This window comes from Lichenostomus cassidix, chromosome Z, assembly GCF_008360975.1.
Source record: "Lichenostomus cassidix isolate B80296 chromosome Z, HeHo_3.0, whole genome shotgun sequence".
Taxonomy (NCBI): domain Eukaryota; kingdom Metazoa; phylum Chordata; class Aves; order Passeriformes; family Meliphagidae; genus Lichenostomus; species Lichenostomus cassidix.
The window spans coordinates 14,862,723-14,882,150 of NC_139511.1; the positions used below are offsets into that span (position 1 = coordinate 14,862,723).

The 19,428-nt window shown below is 34.3% G+C and overlaps 1 protein-coding gene across 7 annotated transcripts in view; it reads left to right on the forward strand.

Moving 5' to 3' along the window:
• Positions 1 to 19,428, forward strand: part of SLF1 (SMC5/6 complex localization factor 1) — a 35,879-nt gene that overhangs the window by 6,658 nt on the left and 9,793 nt on the right. For 5 of the 7 annotated variants that reach the window (XM_085042662.1, XM_085042664.1, XM_085042665.1 and 2 more), the window contains 7 exons: positions 2,485 to 2,616; positions 3,955 to 4,008; positions 8,553 to 8,711; positions 9,250 to 9,416; positions 10,885 to 11,022; positions 11,702 to 11,867; positions 18,334 to 18,481. In XM_085042662.1, the coding sequence (XP_084898788.1) occupies positions 2,485 to 2,616; positions 3,955 to 4,008; positions 8,553 to 8,711; positions 9,250 to 9,416; positions 10,885 to 11,022; positions 11,702 to 11,867; positions 18,334 to 18,481 (964 nt within the window). The remainder of the gene's footprint in view (positions 1 to 2,484; positions 2,617 to 3,954; positions 4,009 to 8,552; positions 8,712 to 9,249; positions 9,417 to 10,884; positions 11,023 to 11,701; positions 11,868 to 18,333; positions 18,482 to 19,428) is intronic. The other 2 variants (XM_085042667.1, XM_085042663.1) reach the window with 2 other exon arrangements.

Genomic DNA, 19,428 nt, shown 5'->3' on the forward strand with positions numbered 1-19,428 from the left:
CTCAGAATATTCATTTAGTGTAATAGTTCCTTCAGCCTTTAGGTTGGCTTTAGTCAACTGCTAAGTGAAAATACTACCTTTGCAAGCAAGTAGGTTTGTTATCAGTTGCAAATCCTTCAGACTCTTCTGATCGAAGGCCTTTGTTCTCCCTGTAGTAAAGATGTTACAAAACGGTGGGAAGAAGGTTGGAAAGTCTTAATATTTGCATCCTGAATAAAACACATCAATGTGGGTTCTTGCTCTAGTGCTTACTCTCTTCCTGGAACTTGTTCAGGGAGGTTGTTCTCATTTAAACCTTTCAGCTAAGATAGACATTTACATTTAATAGATGAATCAGTGTAAGGTTTTTATGGCTACCTCACCTTTTTTTTTTATTGATCTCTATCAAAATCATGTGTTTCTTGCTATGCGCCCTGAATTCCTCCTAGGTGTGAAAACAACTTTCCATCTTAATGAGTCCATTAACTTGCATATATCTTTTTTTGCCTAGATTTCATTAAATTAACTTACCTCAGAGACCAAGAGAACATTAATTTTCTATTTAAATGAATCTGAAGAACTCAGGAAACTGCCAAGTCTCCTAGACTCTTTAAAGAAAAAGAATAAAACATAGGCAATCAAATCACAGCACTTGTCCAAATATATTAAGCTTTATCAAAGAGCGTTAGGGACATGCTCTTTTCTCTTTGTCCCAGAAGTACTTGGTGTATAATCCATTAGATTGTTCTAACTTTGTAAATTCGTAGTCATGCTGTATGACTGCTACTTCTAGCAAATATAAATCTTCTTCCTCCCCTGAACATCCATATTTGTCTCCAGATGATGGATTTAGCAAAATAGCATTATTTTCTTTTTCAGGGGAACTGCACTGATGTTCAGATTATTCTTGGTGTGTTTTGTTTTTTCTTTACTGAGTCTTTGCTTCTTGTGTATATTTCAGTATATGTTCTTATTATCTCAATCTTGTAAGTCTACTGTTAAAATACTCTGTGGGATTGTTGTTGGTTATTTGATTCTATAAGGCATCAGGATGTTAAAACACATGCATGATTTTAGGAAGCTAGTCTAATACATAAACACTGACTTTAAAAGCTTTGTTGGATGCATGCTTCAATTCATAAATTTTTGCCAAGAATGTACCATAAATTGCTTGAATATAATTGTTTTAATGAGCATATTGAAACTAATGTGTGTGAAGGGCCATAAGAAGTAAAGACTAGTTAATGCATCAGAGTTCAATTATTGGTGGCTCATCAAAAGCTATTTAGAATTCTGATTACCAAAAATACTTCATTCTCTTTTGAAATGTATAACAAGCTCAATATTTGTTTAGAAATACAGTTATACACATGCCAAATATGTTTGTTTTGAGCAATACATTTAAGGGAAAATCAGAAAATAGGATGAGACATAACTTTTGAAACTTTACCTTGAAAACATAGAGGTATAAACTTCTTGCACATTGTCATCACATGCACTGCTGTGGTTTTTTGTCTACTGTTATGTCCCAGACTTGATTCACCCATCAGATTGAGGTGTTTGAACTACTGGGCAAGTTACACCAAGCCTTTCACACCTGCTCACAATAAAAAATGGCCAAGAGAATACTTCATCTGTATCTATCTGATGATTGTTAACTCATTGCACTGCAGGAGTCTGGTTTTGTGGTTACCTGTATATTTACCTGAAACAAAGATGGTATTTTATGCTTAACCTTTGTATCTTTAATGAAAAGCAAACATTGAAACTCTTACTGAAATATATTGTTCTCAATCCATGAAGTAAATTCAAAATATTTTCTGTAGTTATTTTTTGCAACCAAATATTATTTAGTGGGGTTACTGAGATTCTTTTCAGAATCAGCTGGAAACTAATTTGAGAAATGCTTTCTCATTCCCTATGCTGAAAAAATAGCTGGAAATGATAGGTGGAGTCAGAGAATTAATTATTAGACAAACAAACAAAAAATATTAAAGAAAAAAAAGACAAAAAACCTATTAAATTTTAAATTTCTAATTTGTTTTGTGTTTATAGGCAAGAAAAGATTTCACTGTAGTGGTGTATATGAAATGAATAGACAAATTGAAGAAGAAATGCCTTATAAAATCTTTACTACATTTTTGACTGGTTGAAAATGTGTGGTCTCTGGTTTTAATTTTTGAAAAGTCCTCAGAGAGAATCTGTTATGGAAAAACAGTTCTGGTTTCAGCCACAGGGATTGTAACTTGACATGAGGTCAGTTAGGAAAAATAAATATGGGGAAGCTTACCTTGATTATTCCTGTGCTATAGCTTCCTACATCAGTGGTTTGTTTCTAAACCAGCAGCTCTTTATCTGGTACCTGATGCAGACCCTTACACAATTAGACAAACATACCTAGGCACATACAGGTTTGCATTACAATGAATGGAAAGACCCAGCGTGTGAAAGTTGGTTAGACCACGAGCTTTGAAACAAAGAAAGTATAATTTCTTTGCTCTGCAGAATGAAATACAAAATCCCAAAGATATGCAGATGAGCCATTCCGTGGCTGCACAAGAAACAGACCGAGTCCTGTCTAAAATGCAACTTGTTGAAATGAAAAATGCTATTATAAAGCATATGTACTTTACAGAGGTAAGTAACAGTTAATGCTTTCTTAGCATTATATGAATTATACAAAATATATATTATTGACTATATCTTTCCTTATAGTATTGAGCTAATAATGTAGATATTTTAGATACTGCCTTTAGCCTGCAATGTTTGATAATCCCATATTTACTACATCTAACATTAGTTAAAATATGACTTAGTAATGGCAATTCATCGGCATGGGTGTGTAGAAGACATTGCGAACTACTTGAAATCTTGGTGTAATAGATGAGGTAAATAGTAGCAAATGTTGTTCAACAAAATGTGTTTGAATTACAGTCTTTCTGTGATTTTCCTGTTATCTAGCTAACTTACGCTAAGACATTTTTCAAAACAGTCATTGTAGAGCCAGTATTTTGTTGATTCACATGAATGTTTTTTATTGCAAGTCAAAAGCAGAGCTAATGCACTCTGGTTTTATGTAGTCACAGATCTAATCCTGATGAAATTGCTACATTAGTAGTTAACACCAGTATTTCATGCAGTACTTTGAGTTAAGATACATTATCTCTGTAAGTTACTGTGATGCGGATGATGGTGTCTAAGCATTTTTGTAGGAGCTTGTTTACATGAAGCACTGTAAGTTCTTAGTAGCAAGGGAATCAAAAATTTTAAGTCCTCAAGGTACACACAATGTTTAAACACAAGATTACAAATAGATGATTCATGCTTCTTCAATATGTGCACATTCCAATGCCACATCTTTTATCAGTGACATTTTATCAAGTCTGTACCTGCCAGACATTTAAAAAAAAATTTGTTGTTGACTTTTCGTGTATATTACACACAGCAAGTGCTCTGGTTCAAGCTGTCACGTAGAAATGTGCAGATGGATTAACCCTTTAAAGATGGTCTCTTCTAAGGATATTTTAGTAACATTTTAGTAAGATTGTAATACTAGGTAATGACTAAATATAGCTATAATAGTAATACATTTTTGCACCTACTGCCATATCTTTGCATGTAAAGGAATCCAAAGTTGCCATTTTGCCACAGAAAAAACAAAAACATTTAGTTTTTTTAATGTCTATTCTAGGAACACTGTCCTTACATAGCAACCATGTAACAACAAATAGCAGGGGACAATGGGAAGGAAAACTTGCCCATATTTTATTCCTTTTAAGTTATTAGTCCTCTATTTCATAATTTAACTATCCAAATATGAAAAGACAAATATAAATAGACAAACCTAAATGCTGTGTTGAATGTTGTGCTTGAACTACATTTAACAAAAGTTGTCATTTGGGAAGTTCCATGCACTATTTATTTAATATATTGACTGGTACCCAGCCTGCAGGTTGACTTTATTCTGTTTTACAGACTACTAAGCAAAGGCTTGCTCAAACAGACCAGCTGAACAAATGCAATCCAGAGGTGAGAATTCTTAAAAAAGTGGGTATGTTGTGCATATGGAATTTTATTATGAAGTTCGACAAACATACTTCAATTGCAAAATTAGCTATCAAAGAAACATGTTTAGATTTTGACTATCCAAAACACTTCTAAAGTTATTGAAGTGTTAAAGAGCATCAATGGATCTTTAATGTTGTTTGTTCTTGCAATGCTTCTAGTACTGTCCGCGTTATTACAAGGAAACTGTTTAATCCTGCTAGTTAAGAGAACCTTACCTATTAATGTTAGAAAAAAAGAAACAAAGATGTCATAACATGATATAAAGCATCTTAAATTACACAAGCACCATATTTATGCAGCACCAATAAAGAGAAAAGAAAGTGTACACAATTGTTAGCAGTGCTCACCTGCTTTTTCTAGGAGGGACAGATTTTAGCTTAGGGTTATCGTGCTGGAAAAAGAAGCAGTACTTGTTTCAGCACATGCCTGATACTTCATCATGTTGGTTTCTAGAGTCAACTGAAGCACAGATTGCAAGTAGGATGCTTTATGTTTTTCAGTCCTGTTTTCATAGGTGCTTTGACTTAATTTCTTTTTTTGTACTACTTAATTTCTTTTTTATTTCCATTAAGCCAAATATATGGCATAAAACACGTACAGGTGAGCAATAGGTTTTATGAAGTCTTTGTTATAAATATCTGAAGTAAATTAATATTTCTAAAATTTTGCCGTCTGTAATGTATCTGTAATGTTAAGAATAAATCTTTAAACAATGTTGAAACAGTGCCTCTTTAGTACACAAAAAGCATTTTATATAGTGCCCATGAGTGGTAGTGTGTCGCTGTTGAGCCGCTAGCAGAGAAAAGGACCCCAGTTCTCAGTGTAGCAAGAAAAGCGTTTATTATTTTGATTTCCATATATATATAGACTTTTCAGAGGTCGCCCAGATTGGTCAGCCAGAAACCTCCCCCTAGGCCTAATTGGCCAGGCCTGAACTGTCCAAGTCTCGAGACACTGTTTGAAAAACATCCAGACTTTGTTTATGAAACACAGCAGAATGTTCTCACGAGGAAGACCTGTGCTAGCCACAGCAGTGCACTTTATGTGGCAACTTACGTTACTTAAAATTTAAAAAAGGAGACACTGAAAGTATCTGTTAGCTTCCTGTATTTCTTGGCAATTGAAGATCTGATATATTCATGAGTGATACTACATAAATAGTTACTTGAAATCTGTTTATATCTGACTGCTTTCTACTGACAGTAAGGAGGGATAAAGAAAAATATTTTTAAAACATGGGCAATAAAATACTTCTGTCATGGTCCAACACCACCACTGATCTGCAAAGTGCTGTGTGTGTTTCTGTTCCTGAACAGGTTTTGTTGAAATTTAATCTCAGTATATAGTTTATTGACTTATTGGGATAAAAAAAATCTACCTTTCTTAACACATGTAAGCCAAAATTGCTTTCCTGTACTCTTAAGAATAATACAATTTTTTGCTTGGAAATTTTAAGCCTAATTGTAATACTTCTCTTACTTTTCTGTCACTGCCTTTTATTGCTTTATGGAAAATCCGTTGCTAGCCTTTACATGATACAGGAACTTTATAGTGAGTATATTTATGGCTTTTATAAGCAGCTCCAAGAAACATTTCCAATAATACTAATGAAGTAAAATCAAACCTACAAACTAAATTAACATGTTAGAACTACCTACTATATTTTGTCATCTCAGCTTGCAGCTGCTAGGAAGGCTTAGCTCAGCCAAGTGGTTTGTTCCATCATCGTCCCAAAAATATTTATTTCCTTTTTGTCAGCTTTTCTTCCACATCATGGAATGTGAAAGATTTATTGTGTTGACCTTGTTTATTTCTGTGCAAAGTATTAATGATTATACCAGCAGTGCTTCACAAGAAACTACTGATTCCTCGTCAGTCAGAGCGCAAGCCAATGGAGCTTTGGACAGCATACTGAGTATTAAGTATCTTCAGTAATAGGTGTCTCCTGATACTGAGAGAAGTTTATTGCCTCAGTTTTGTATCATCTTTCTTTACCTCTTAGAACTATGCTGAAAACCATTCTCTGGTTTATTCTTGACTTGAATGCTATGTAAGAGGTGTCACAGTCTTCCCAAACATGTTTGTTTTAGTGTGTTTTTAAAATAATGCACCAATGTTACTGTTTCTTCTAGTACAGAATTTTCAAAAGATAAAAGTTTCAGTCACAATATAAAAAGTTGTGTACTGGTGTGATCACCAGGTGAAGGTCAGTGGTAACATGCCTGTACATGCGCAATGTACAGTCATTGACTCACATCTTAAATGCAGGCAGCAGAGTTGTTCTTCTTTGACTCTCATTAAACAGTTTATGATTGCTCTTTAGATGTGCTGTTTGCATGTAATTAACATTACAGAAGTATGAATGCAATGATTATTTCCAAAGGAAATTTTAGTGGAGATTTTAATAGTGCATATATAAATGAGAATACTGAAATAAGTGTGAGTTGCAAACACCAGATGCACAAAGACTTGATTAAAAGAAAATTGTCTGCATGAGCAGCTTTATTTATTGTTAATGTAACAACAGCATACATTAGGAATCAGAGAAATGAGACATTTGCAGAGAAACTAAATATCAAATGCTAAGGTAGAGTTCATTCACTGAGACTTCAGCTATGATTTAACCATGATTATAATTTCTTTCTGAATTTTTTTCATGTTTGAACAGAGCTCCTAATGTTATCATATTACTGGGACATTTTTGGAAGCTATCTAATAGCAGTATATTCTGCAGATTTCAAATCCACAACTAGACTCACTGGAACAGACTTCCAGGGCAGTAATGAAGTCACCATCCCTGGAGGGATTTAGGAGATGTGTAGAAGTGGCTCTTAGGGACATGGTTTAGTGGTGGGCTTGGTAGTGCTGGGTTAATAGTTGGACTTAATGATGATAGAGTTCTTTCCCAACCTAAACAATCCTATGATTCCATGTCTTGAGTAACTTTATCAAATGTACACTAAGAGACAGGATTTTTGGCAGAGATCATAACGTCTACACGTTACCAGGGACTAAAACAACAATAAATTTATGTAACTATTTAATTCCCAGCAATCCAATCAGTCATCTTACTGATGCTGCTTCTTGGCTGTGACTCCTTATCCCAGTTTTTTTTTTTTTTAATTTACCAGCACCTCAGGCTGTGTGGTCAAACAAAAGCCATATTTCAAAAGAGAAGTTACCCTGCAGAAGAAGGCTATACTTCATAGCCTTGTGCATCAACTTTGCGCATCAACTTTGGCTTGAACCTGAACTAGAGGAAAGATGTAGATAGCAATGTAGATGAGCTCTTCAGTAGGTCATTAGTGTCATTAATTTGTGATCTTTCGAAAGCTGAAAGTACAGGCAGTAAGAGGGAAATGGCAGAGCAGATACAGCATCTCATGAAAGGTGTTGCGTCTGTCTGGGTTCTCTGAAAGCCTGTAAAGTTAGAGTTTTGCTGTCATTAGTGGCAGAGAATAAGATGGAAGTCCTGTGCCATTAAGATCTGTGGAATTTTGAAATCCACTGGGATCAATACTCATGCCCTCTGTAGTGTTAGATGCTTCTTTGACATGCTGTATCAGAATAGGGGAACTAGGGACATAAAACAGTTACATCATTTATGGTTTTATAATGTGTACCCATCAATTATCTACTTCATGGTTTTGCATTTTTCTGTGATTTACTTAATTGTTCCATGGTACTCATTATCTTACTACTTCAGCTATGTGTTGTGGGATGCACTTTTAGAAATACCAGAAGTCTTTTGCCAGAATAAATTAGAAACAAGCTATTGAGTGTGTGAACTGTAATTTGTTCTTTAAAAGCGTAGACATAATAAGATCTTCTAAGAAGAGATGCACATTCTGAAACCTGCTATCTTTTCTATGAAAGCCCAGTTCAGGAAGAGGGAGAGTCTTTCTAGAGCAACATGATCTAAATTGGACCTGACAAAAAATAATTTTTGTGATTTAATTTATAACCATTCCCGTTGTGGTTTAGGAATGGTATTGTCCAATAGAGTACTCCCACTAAAATTGTGTACTGCTTCCCCTTACCCAGCCCCCGCCCCCCAAGCTGGAGTCACAAAAGGCAAAGATCATGGTTTGAGATAAGAACAATTTACTGGAAACAGCAATGAGATAATAAAACAAACAGTAACAGCACCAGGATTAATAGCAAAAGGTTTAAGAAAATAAAGGATTCACACAGAAAGCCCTTTGCAATAAACAATACTAGATGGCTCTCCGTGCCACATTTTCTTTACGGGCAGTCACCCCTTCTCCTTGGAAATAAGAGTCCTTTTCCCCCTGCCCCCAGCAGTGATGTAAGGTGGTATAGAATAACCTTCATGTCTTAGTCACACCCCTTCTGGCTACTGCAAAAATTAACTCTGATCTGGCAGTAACCAGGATATATAAGACCAACATTTTAGTTAGAGATTTCCTGTTAGTTGAGTTGGTTAGTTAAAGGGATTTTTTATTTAATCTGTTATTTTATTTACAATGATATCTCATTTCTAGGTTAAAAGTGCTGGCTGTTCCAGAGGTACTTGGTATATACTTCAAGGATTAGTGGAAGAAGACTTATTTCATGATGTAGTCACAGAACTTGCTGCAAGTCAAAAATACCGTACACCTCCTGTGCAAATTCTTCATTCTCTTCTAGAACATGTCCTATTGGTGAGAGATGAAGACTAAAGTATAAAAACAAAAGCAATAAATGGAAGTATTATGATCTTTGGTTCTGACATTGTGTTTAGTAGTTTTTAGTGATGCATTCACACTTCTCTTTGTGTTCATCAATGTGCTTGTGAAAAAAAAAAAAGGATTTAATGCTTCAAGTTTTTTTCAAACTAGTATTTATTTGCAAGCCTAATGAATGCAATGCCCTACATATTGTGAAAGAGTTGGCCTCAGATATTTTTTGTTACTTTTAGAAAGAGCACTATACTAGTTAGATCAATTGAGAAGGTTTGCTCTAAATAGTGGGGCAAGTGGAATACCACAGCAGAGCAAGTTCTTCTTTTTCTCTTCCTTTTTTTTAAACTGTGAGTTTTTCTCCTTGTAGTTATGCATTAAATTGCATGTTATTTCAGTAATTTAATCTGGTCATTTGTGTTTATAAAGATTAAAGAAAATAAATAAACTCTTAGTGAATATAGATATTATAGATCATCGGCTGGTCTGGAACCAATATTATTTTCTCATTTTATTGCAGGGAAATACCAATGCAATATTTTTGGCCAAACTGTGTCATGTTTTGTACCTTGTTCTTCAACATGAACCTCCCTGGAAGTCCCCATCTATGTTAAAGTATTATTTGGATCTTCTTCAGTGTCCTATCTGTAAGAAGGGCACATGGTCCTTAATAGAGATGCTTGTAAGGTAAGAAACATTAATGAGGTGCCAAATGCAATAGTTATGTTACTCCAAACTCAGGGAGAGCAGAGACTTGGCACTCTATTGTATCAAAGTCATGTTTTCAACAGAGCAAGTTACCTGTATGTAAAAGTCTAGAAATGTAGCAGATTTGGATATTTCACTTTGTATTTCAAAAAGTGATAGTTCATGGGCAGATGGAGTTTTTTGAAAGAAAAATAAGTATATTTTCTTAGCTTTATTCCTTTTATTTTTTTTTTTTTTTATTTCTTATGCTCTTCACAGATTGTAATCTAGGTACTGTTGCTGTTGTGGTGTGTATGTGTATATACACACACACACACACACACAAATGCATATATCTGCAGTTACAAAGCAAATTCAAGGCTTATTTTACCAAACATGAAGTTTCATGTTGTATTTTGATTTTAATCATAAAATTTACCATCTTTTTGAGGAAGTCTGATTATATCTTATACATCTACAAACATATATTATATATCAAATGAATATCAAATATACATCAAATATACATCAAATATATAAATATATGTAATATATATTATAAGATTATATCTTATACGTCTACAAATGCAAGATAGTACATAGGAGCTGTTTGGGTTGTTAGTCTCTGCTTTATCTTGAGATCACATTTTTTGTAATTTGCATCAATAGAAATTAATTCTTCTATTGGTTTGGAGAAGAAACTATACCTCTTCTTATTGCTGTCATAAAACCTTAAATAACATTTAAATACTTTGATGCAAATGTGATTGCAGGTATATGAATGTGTATGATTGTAAGCATGTCTTAAAGGGTATCAAAGAGAATTTGTCTTTTGCATGAAGTGTTTTGCCTTCTAGTACTTCCTGCAGAATGTGAATACCCAGAATTTGTATACTTGGTTCTAGTACTCAGAATTCTATCCAAAAAGTGTGTTTGCATGTTACTTCAGAATTGTCTCCATCATGTTTGACAATCTATAGTCGTGTCAAATAGTATGTGTGGACTGTTATCTAAACTAAAGTTTGTAGGGTGTTATAATGTCTATAAAGTATTACAAGATTATCTTGCATTTGAAGGATTTTAAAGAAGTTCTGTTAAGTATAGTAATTGTACAATATTTCAAGTAGAGACAGAAAAATTAAATGCAATTAAATTATCTAATTTACACTATAATACCAAATCTTCATCTGGAACACAAAACTCAAACGTGTGGAGTTTTTTGTTTTGGTTTGTGTGGGGTTTTTGTTTTGGTTTCAGGTTTTTTTGTTTGTTTGAGGATTTTGTTTGCTTTTTTTTTTTTTTTTAAGAAGCTTTAAAGCCAGAAAATTAGGCTTTAAAATGTTGGCTGTTGCTGGGGAACAAGCTATTTCCTTGTCAAAATAGTCAAAATTCAAAGCTGACTTTTTTTGCTCTTAGATTATCTATTATTTCTGTCATACAAATGGATATTTTTGTTTTTATTTTTCAGGTCTTGCCTTCATTGCAAAACCATTTGTCATACAGTCCCAGTTTCCGGGACAGAAGATGAACTGAGGATAGTTCATAAAACATTATTGAAGTTTTTCTTTGATTTAATAAAAAGTGAAGTAGAGTTTCTGACAAAAAGGTGGGCTATACAGAATAATACATGCATTTCTTTATTTACAGTAGCTTGTATCCTGATTTGTTTATATCCCTAATCAGATGCTGCTCTACAGAGATGGCAGTTTTGCAATTCCATTTATATTTCTCAATTCTTAGTTTGCTTATTGTAACTTTCTAGGTTTTTTCTAATCGTGTTTTAAGATTAGAAAAAACCTCTTGCTTTGCCCAGCCTGTTATTTCACTGCATTACAAGTTTCAGTAAGCATTTAATTTTGCTCATAATGTAGTTAGATTTGCAGTAATTCACTATTCATTCTTTAAGGTAGACAAGCAGCATTTTTAACATACTGATTTACATGGGGTTTTTTTAACTTCAGATAACTGTTATCTCCCTGTTATTTTAGGGAGACAATTACTTTTCCTTGGTTTATGAAGTACAAAAGAAGTCTTGGTTTTGCTTTGCCTTTATATAGTAAAGGTGGCCTTTACTTTATGTAAATAGTAGCCCAGTATTAGAATTACCCCAGTCTAACAGTAATAGTCATCATTATTGTACTTATACTTCATCAGAAATTGTGTTTGATCTTTCCATACTTTGCCAAATCTGTGTGTGTTTTGAATGAAGGCACGGTTTCTGTCTGGTAACTATAATAATCAAAGTGGCATAAAGCTTTAGGTTTTTTCCCCTTTTTTTTTTACAGTTTGGTTGAAGGAATGAATTCACAGCATCAACAAGTCTTGCCACAGACAGTTCTTCTGAAGACATTCTTGCTTGGAAGTGGAACCGCAGTGCTTTTTACCAAACACATAAATATTCTAGCAGATTGGGTCATTCTTTCCCATAGAGAATTGAACAGAAAAAATGATGTGAGTGTGAATTTTATACTTTAAAATAATGAAGACTGACATTTTTTTAAAGGCGTCCCTTTGTTCATTCTTTTGTGAGGAATTATATGTAAGTATCACAGCTGCTTGTTATAGCTGCCTTTTGTTGTGAAGCATGCTGGTTTTTGCTCCACTAAAGGAAATGAATTGATCCATAAGATTCTTATATAGATATGTAGAGAAGAAACGAGTCATGAGTAGCTTGTTGGCTACATTCAGATGTTCACATGCCCTTACCAGCAGGTATTACTGTAGTTATTAGGGACACCAGCTTAACACATTCTCTCAAACAATATGGTATAGTGAAAGAAGTGATTATCTTATTTTACCATGATAGGATTCAGGAAATGTTTGAAAGAGAAACCTAGCAAAACTAATACTTTTTTTTGTTGTTTGTTATAGATAGGCATTATTTTTATCTGCTAAAATATCCTGATTTTCTTCCCGAGTCTTTTAGTTTCATTTGGTGTCTTTCCTAGGACTTTGCATAAAAATGGAATTGAAGGCAACTTAATTGCTATTCTGTGACCTGCTGACCAGCAGGACATTGACCTGAAAGATACTAAGTGTCCTCTATACCACCTATTTCTTTTCAGAAGCAAGAGGCCTTGTGAAACATCTTTGACTTCTAGATTTTCACATAAAATAAAACCTAGCTGCTGTCTCTGCATTCTCTTTTAAATTATTGTGAAAGCACAGAATAAATAGGTGCTCCATTCACTTTTTCCATACAATAACAGAACAATAGAAAATGAAGTATTTCAGGGAGAAAAAAGCTCTTTCAATATAATACCTAGTAGTTATTCATTATGGTATGAAAGCAGAAAGATTAAACATAATGAGACCTTCACTCATCTCACCTAGCCAGACCTCCTACCTTTTTTGAGGGCTATCAAAGCAAGACATTGTGAAACAGAGCTGCTTTTTATCCTCGGTCAAGGTATTTAAAAAGTGCCTAAAATTAGGCTTCTATACCCATATTTATATTTAAGCAACCTATATTTTCAGAGGTTCTGAGCAGCAAGCAGGTTTACATGCAGTTGGTGTCAGTAGCCATTCTATTTCTTTGGAAAATGACATTGCTTTCATATTTTTCCTGGTGTTGAATCTGCAGTTTAAGTCTAGATACATTTTGGTTTTTTGTGCTATGCCTTCTTTTGACAAGTTCCAGCACTGTAAGCCATGCCTTTCTCATAAATCTTTCTTTGCATAGGCAGAATCATCACTTTTGTCAGACTGTACTACATATATGAAAAATAAGCTTAAACACTCCCACAACATAAGCCACGGAGATCTGCCTCTTGTTTGGATTCTGTTTGCTCTAAATACATATGTATCAGAATTGTTGTTTCAGCGCAAAACCAAGATGCCTGTTGCTTTCTCACTTTGATCTTACGCACTGTAGCGTAAAATGTCCTACAGATATGAATTCCAGCGTTAAAAAGCAGCTTGTTGCCTCATAATATCTGTAGTGTATTATGTTATTTCTAACAGCTTTGTTCTTCATATTTATATATTGCACTTTCTTTCCCATTGCATTTTTTGGCAAAAAGTACAATCCAGCTCATTCATCCCTTCATTCAGTCTCAATCTTGTTATACAAGAACTTGATATTTTTCTGTATTCTCAGAGACTAATTTTAAAATTCCATTACAGAGTTTAAAGGGTCATTCAAGAAATCAAAAGAGCAAAACCTCCCTAGCTGTGCAGACAGAATTGTGTTTTCTCCTTCCTTTTTCTATCATTTTAGAGATGCATAAATAAATCCACAGTGTTTTGATGTCGTTAAATGTAGCATATGGGGTGTAAAATTGTCCTTCCTGTCTTCAGTTTGAGGGTGGGAGTCATTGTTACCAGTTTTGTTTTTTAAAAGCTGATTGCTTTAGAGGTAACACCTTGACAAGAAACATGTAGCACCTTTCAGAAACCAAAATGAAAGGAATTATTGTGGGTATTGTTACTACCTGCATGTGGTTTGTAGCAAACATTGTAAAGAGCTGACCATATTTCCCAGTGTACGTATGTTAGCTTGTGGGAAGAAACAAACTTGCCAATTGTGATATACCAAATTTCTGTATAATTCTTCAGGGAAAATACCTATAAGTGGAAACAGATGAATCATTTAACTAAATTCTTTCTTGGGACATATCTAATATAATATTTCCTAACTGTTAAAAGTGGGCAGTTTTAAATTTTTTTAGCTTTTTTTAGACTCAGATTCTCTCTTGTGATTCAAAGAGATTGCAACAAATAAGCACTAGAGTGCAGGGGAAGTATCTCTATATGTTTCCTCTCTTCTAGTGCTGAGTCATTGCAAAATTATGTTTTATGTATGTGTTTAAATAAACGATGTCAAAAGAGCAGTCCAAAGAAAAGATTAAAACAAAGCATTAAGTTATATAAATGAGTGCATTTGCTTTCTGGTATTAGAAAGAATTTGCTGTATCTTAAAAGTACTAGAATAAAAATAATGACAGGAAATTGGATGCCCTCACTGATCACTGGATTCATCTGTTGGGACAACTTGGTGAAATAAAATTGATACACTACTCTTGTAGTTAAAAATGTACTGCCAAAGAACATAAAAGATTTTCAATTATTGGAGCTCTTCAAATCAATTTTGAATATAATTCTAAAATAAATTAACATTTATTATTTATTATATTATTTAAACAGTTTTTATGCAGGAACTCCTGGTCAAAGTTCCTTGAATCAAATTTCTTAATTCAGTTTTAGAATTTACTGGGGAATGTGCATGCTACATATAACACTTCTAGTAGCATTGAGCTATTGCATGGCTTTTCACATGTCACAGATGGTATAAGAAATGCTTTTCATCCCTGAAAATACTGGTGGTTTTTTCTTTTTTAAAAAAAAGCTGTCTTACATAGCCTGACAAAGAGGTGACAAAGGCATTCATTCAGGTTTTTAGTTGCATAGGATAAATTTGTGTGGTGTAGAACCAAAAATCTTTCTGCTCTGTCACTTACTGTAGCTTTTTTGGAAGTATGTTTTAGCCGTTTGTGGAGTACTACATTTACAGCACATGAAATAAGAGCTCTAAAGAAGAGTTCTGAAATAACTCAGTAATTCAAAGTAAAAAAGTTAAAATTAATTTTCCTATAGGAACTTTTATGTATACTAAAACACACTGTGAAACTTCTGCCACTGTAGCACTGTATTTGACTTGACAAAGCATTAAATGGAACAGAAATGTAGGAATTGCATTTGCTAAGCTAACAGATATCAGTTGTAGCGATGTGACCTTTGTATGCTAACACAGTCAATAGCTTCTTCCCACTTCTGTGCTTTTCTTAGTGAGATAGCTTTGATTCTCAACAATAAGAACAAGGAAGAAAATTTTGAAAAGAGGTTTCACTGGTTTTACTTAATTAGCTGTACATGGTATAGTGAGTTGATCCCCAGTGGCAGTTAAGTCCCCACCCTGCACTGAGTTAAGGGAGAGAATCAGAAGGACAGAAACCAAAAGATGTATGAGTCAAAATAAAGATAATTTTGTAAGTGAAACAAGTATGCATGCACAAGCAAAGCAGAATAAGGATTCCATTCAGTGCTTCCCATTAGCAGCCAGATGTTCAGCCACTTCCTGGAAAGCAGGGCTTCATAAAACGTAGCAGTTACTGGGCAAGGCAAACACCATCAATTCGAGCATTCTCCCTTCCTCCTTTACACAGCTTTTGTTGCTGAGCACAGTGTTTAGAAGGCCTTTGGTCATTTTGGGTCATCTGTCCTGGCTGTTACCCCTCCCATCTTCTTGCTGCAGGAGCAGAACAGGAAAAAAGTGGTCTTGGCACTGTCATACATGGTAGCAAATTCCCAGTTTAATGGAAATGCTTGGGGTTTTTTCCTTTTTAATATTGCATGTGTTTTCATTACTGTGTTTGTATTGTTTTGAGGTTTACATTGAAAGTAATTTTAACATGTTAACATTTAAATATTTTTAGAACATATGGTCCTTTCAGGAACTTGTGGCAATTTCCCTCATTTGTAGCATTGAACCATTTATTTTAAAATATTGTGGAGAAGCTTTTGGTTTGTCCTACCATTCTTTTACCAAAATGTCAACCAAGCCTACACTATTTGGCAGTATCTGATTTGTCTCATCAGCATGCAGAGATACGTGGCTGGCCAAACATAGATGCAGCTAGAGTACCAGCTACATTTAATATGCACTACATATCTGACAATGAAAAATTATTAATACTTGCAATATTGACAGTCATTATTTCGGTCTGCTGCCTCAATGTCTGCTTTGACCCCCACCCTTTTTCTTGAAAGTATTGCATAAAGGAATTAATTAAGCTTGTGATTTAGAAAAAAGAAAGAGAATGTAAATACTTGTGCTTTATATCTGTATTTACCTCAGATTACATCTGTGTATCCTTCATCTTGTCACTTTTAACTTTTGTTAAAATTTCCTTATTCGCTGTGTTTGTGAAATTTATTTACGGCAAAGAACTATTGGTGGAATTAAATTATTCACCCAGTATTTTGCTTTAGGGTCCACTGGTAAGAGGTATGCATACTTAAGGGAAATTTAAATGCATTTCAGATATTTTAAATTGTTCTTCAGTTTCTGTTCCTGAATCCTCAGAAGATAGGGAGTAATGTACCTTTTTAAATATTTAAACTTTAGTTGAAAAATTATATTTTCAGGTTCTTGACATGCCATATCTGTGTTCTCAGGGGTTTTTTAATTATGAGATTTCACAGTTCATCTATAATAAAGTATTATGACATGATAAAGGAAGGGGCAAACCAAATCAAGTAAAGCTTTAGAGAGTAAGAGGAAGTAGGCCTGGAAGCAATCTTGGAGATTACATTCATAACAGATTTTGTCTGGCCAGGTATTAAAAACCTTCAGTGATGGAGATTATGCTTCCACTCCACAGCATGTTTATTAATAGTTGTGCTTATTCCTTTTCTTTTGAGTGACAAGAAACTGTCGGGACAGTTTTTGTGTAGGTTTTCAACAAATTACTTTATAATCTTTTTATTATCAAACTCATCTGTGTCACAGTCTCTGTTGCTCATGTGTGTGTCTGATTTATTGATGCTCAAACTGGTTTTGGTGCTTTTCAGGTCCTAAAGAGTTGTAGTAAATTATTTTAAACCAACCTTGAACATATTTTATTCTCAAAGGAGTATCAGACAAAGAATTGACTGTGGTGTGTACACATTCAGTTCTGTTTCCCTCTTACCCAAAATTGCCCAGTTTGAAGCACTCATTGTCTTTCACAAGATGCCATATACCAACTGGTGCTCTAGTGTAACAAGAGTAATTCTCTGGTAGGTCAAATGAATTTTGTGGTGCCTGTGTTCTTCCAAGTTGTGCTTTCAAAACTTCTGGTTGTACCTGTGGTCAAAGGAATAACTTGTTTCAGAGTAATTTTATAAAGTGTTTCTACATGGCTCAGAAAGGTTTTGCACAGACAGATCTACTTTGCACAGGCTAACTTAGACACTAGAAAGACTACTTTACCTGACCAGTAGTGATTAAGTTCTCACATGGATGTGTAAATGCATTCATCTGTCTCATGGTGGTGTCTGGATAGCATGCTAAATTCCTGTGTATTGTCTTGATACCTCCTGAAAAAATAAACTTTAGCTTTTTTTTATTTGCACATAACCATTTTCACAGGATCACTGAATAAGCTGAGTTGGAAGGGACCAACAAGGATCTTTTTCTTTTTTTTTTTTGTGTTTGTGTGTGTGTGTGTGTGTGTGTGTGTGTGTGTGTGTGTGTGTGTGTGTGTGCCTGTTCAGAAGGGCAGAAAATGGTGATGCTAATCTTCAAAAGTATGGGTTTTTTCTTAAATTTGCAGCTGCTCATCTCTTTGGAATTTTTAGTAGCTGAAGAAAGTTTCCTTTTGGAAATTGACTGCCAAAGTTTTTTCTGTGCAGGAAACTAACACCTTGCATCCGTTTTCCCTTTTAGCACAGACATACATGCTTAGCAACAAAAAGAGCTTTAATGTCATGTTGAAATCTTCAGAAAAAGACAATCCTAATAGAGCAGGGAGAAAAACATCCCTGTAACTGTCAAATTAAACACAAGGTTATATGGAATAAGTGCAGTACTTGCAATCTCATGGTTGAACAAAACCTAATTTAAAAAGAAATAGTATTACTATTGTACTTGTAAGGTTTGATGCCATTTTCCATATAGTTTTAGGTGATGTTTTTCAAATAACCTGCTTTTCTCCAGTGCCAAATCTTAATTGATATGGCATCAGCAACATTAATTATGTTGATCTGGCTGCAACAGTTAGCTTTTGAGCAGAAAAAGAAAGGCCAATGAAGGAGTCACTTGGCAACAGAGTGGGCTTTTATCTAAAGAAGTTCTCTATGTTATTTGTGGTACATTATCAGTGTGAATTTCTTATATTATACAGGTCTATAGATACCCATGTGTTTTTCCATTTAGGCTTTCAGAAGTGAAATTGCTGGTCTATTAAATGCAATTCTTGGAACTGTAGTGGAATATTGGATCATCTCAAGTTTGCGTATGGACAGAAATATGTTTCATCAAGTACCTGATGATTTGGCACAGTACCTTGCCAGTTCATGTGTTGGTGAGTGTTTGCAAGGCCTCTCAAAAGTCTTCTAATCAGATACACAGAGTCCTAATTAAAATCCTTGGTTTATTTTTGAGTTATTTTTGCCTCCTGTTGCAGCTGTGCACTGCATGGTGTGTACATACACAGGAAACCTTTTTATTTTGTGTGTGTCTGTCGGTGTCAAGCAAAGACCAAATAGAACAGGCTTCTTTATTAAAATCCCTCTAAATAAATCTCTATAAGTGTTAATGTCAAAACAAGACCACAGAGTCTGAAGAAGTGAAAAAAATCTCTGGAGCTCCCTTGTCAGTTTAGGAAAAGCTTTCAGTATATCATAATAAGCCTGAAATTCAGAGAAGAAATCAGAGTCGCCTTACTCAACTCAGGTGAATTTTATCACTACAGAAAACCAATAGTTTGCTAAAGACATTTCAGCCATAAGTCTAAAAGCTACACTAAACTCTTTGACTCCTATAATTTCAAATGAAACATTTCACTGTCTTCTTCTTAATCCTTAGACTTAATAGAATGGGAAATGGGAGAAAATTCCGTTGAGTCCCATGAATTACTGTGGTTCCTCCTGATTAAATATACTGGCTAAACAGAAATGTCATTACTCAAATAACCGTTATCATTTAACATGGAATGTCAGTTGAGGCATCTGTACTTTTAGCAGCAAGGAGTTGAGGAAATCCAAAGGCAAAAAAAATTGTCTCAGGAAAAGTATTGAATTATTTTAATTTATATTTTTAAAATTAATTCCCACCAAAACTTCCCTCCACCCTTTTTCCTGCCCCTTTTAAGAAATATGGATATCCTGGTTTCAGTCATCATTTTCTATAGTAACAGGTATATGTAGGCTTCATTTAAAGTGTATCTGCCTCCTACCTGAGCTCTTGAGAAGAACTATCCTGAAAAGAAATTAAACTAAAATCTTAATCTCTGAAAAAATAGTACCACTC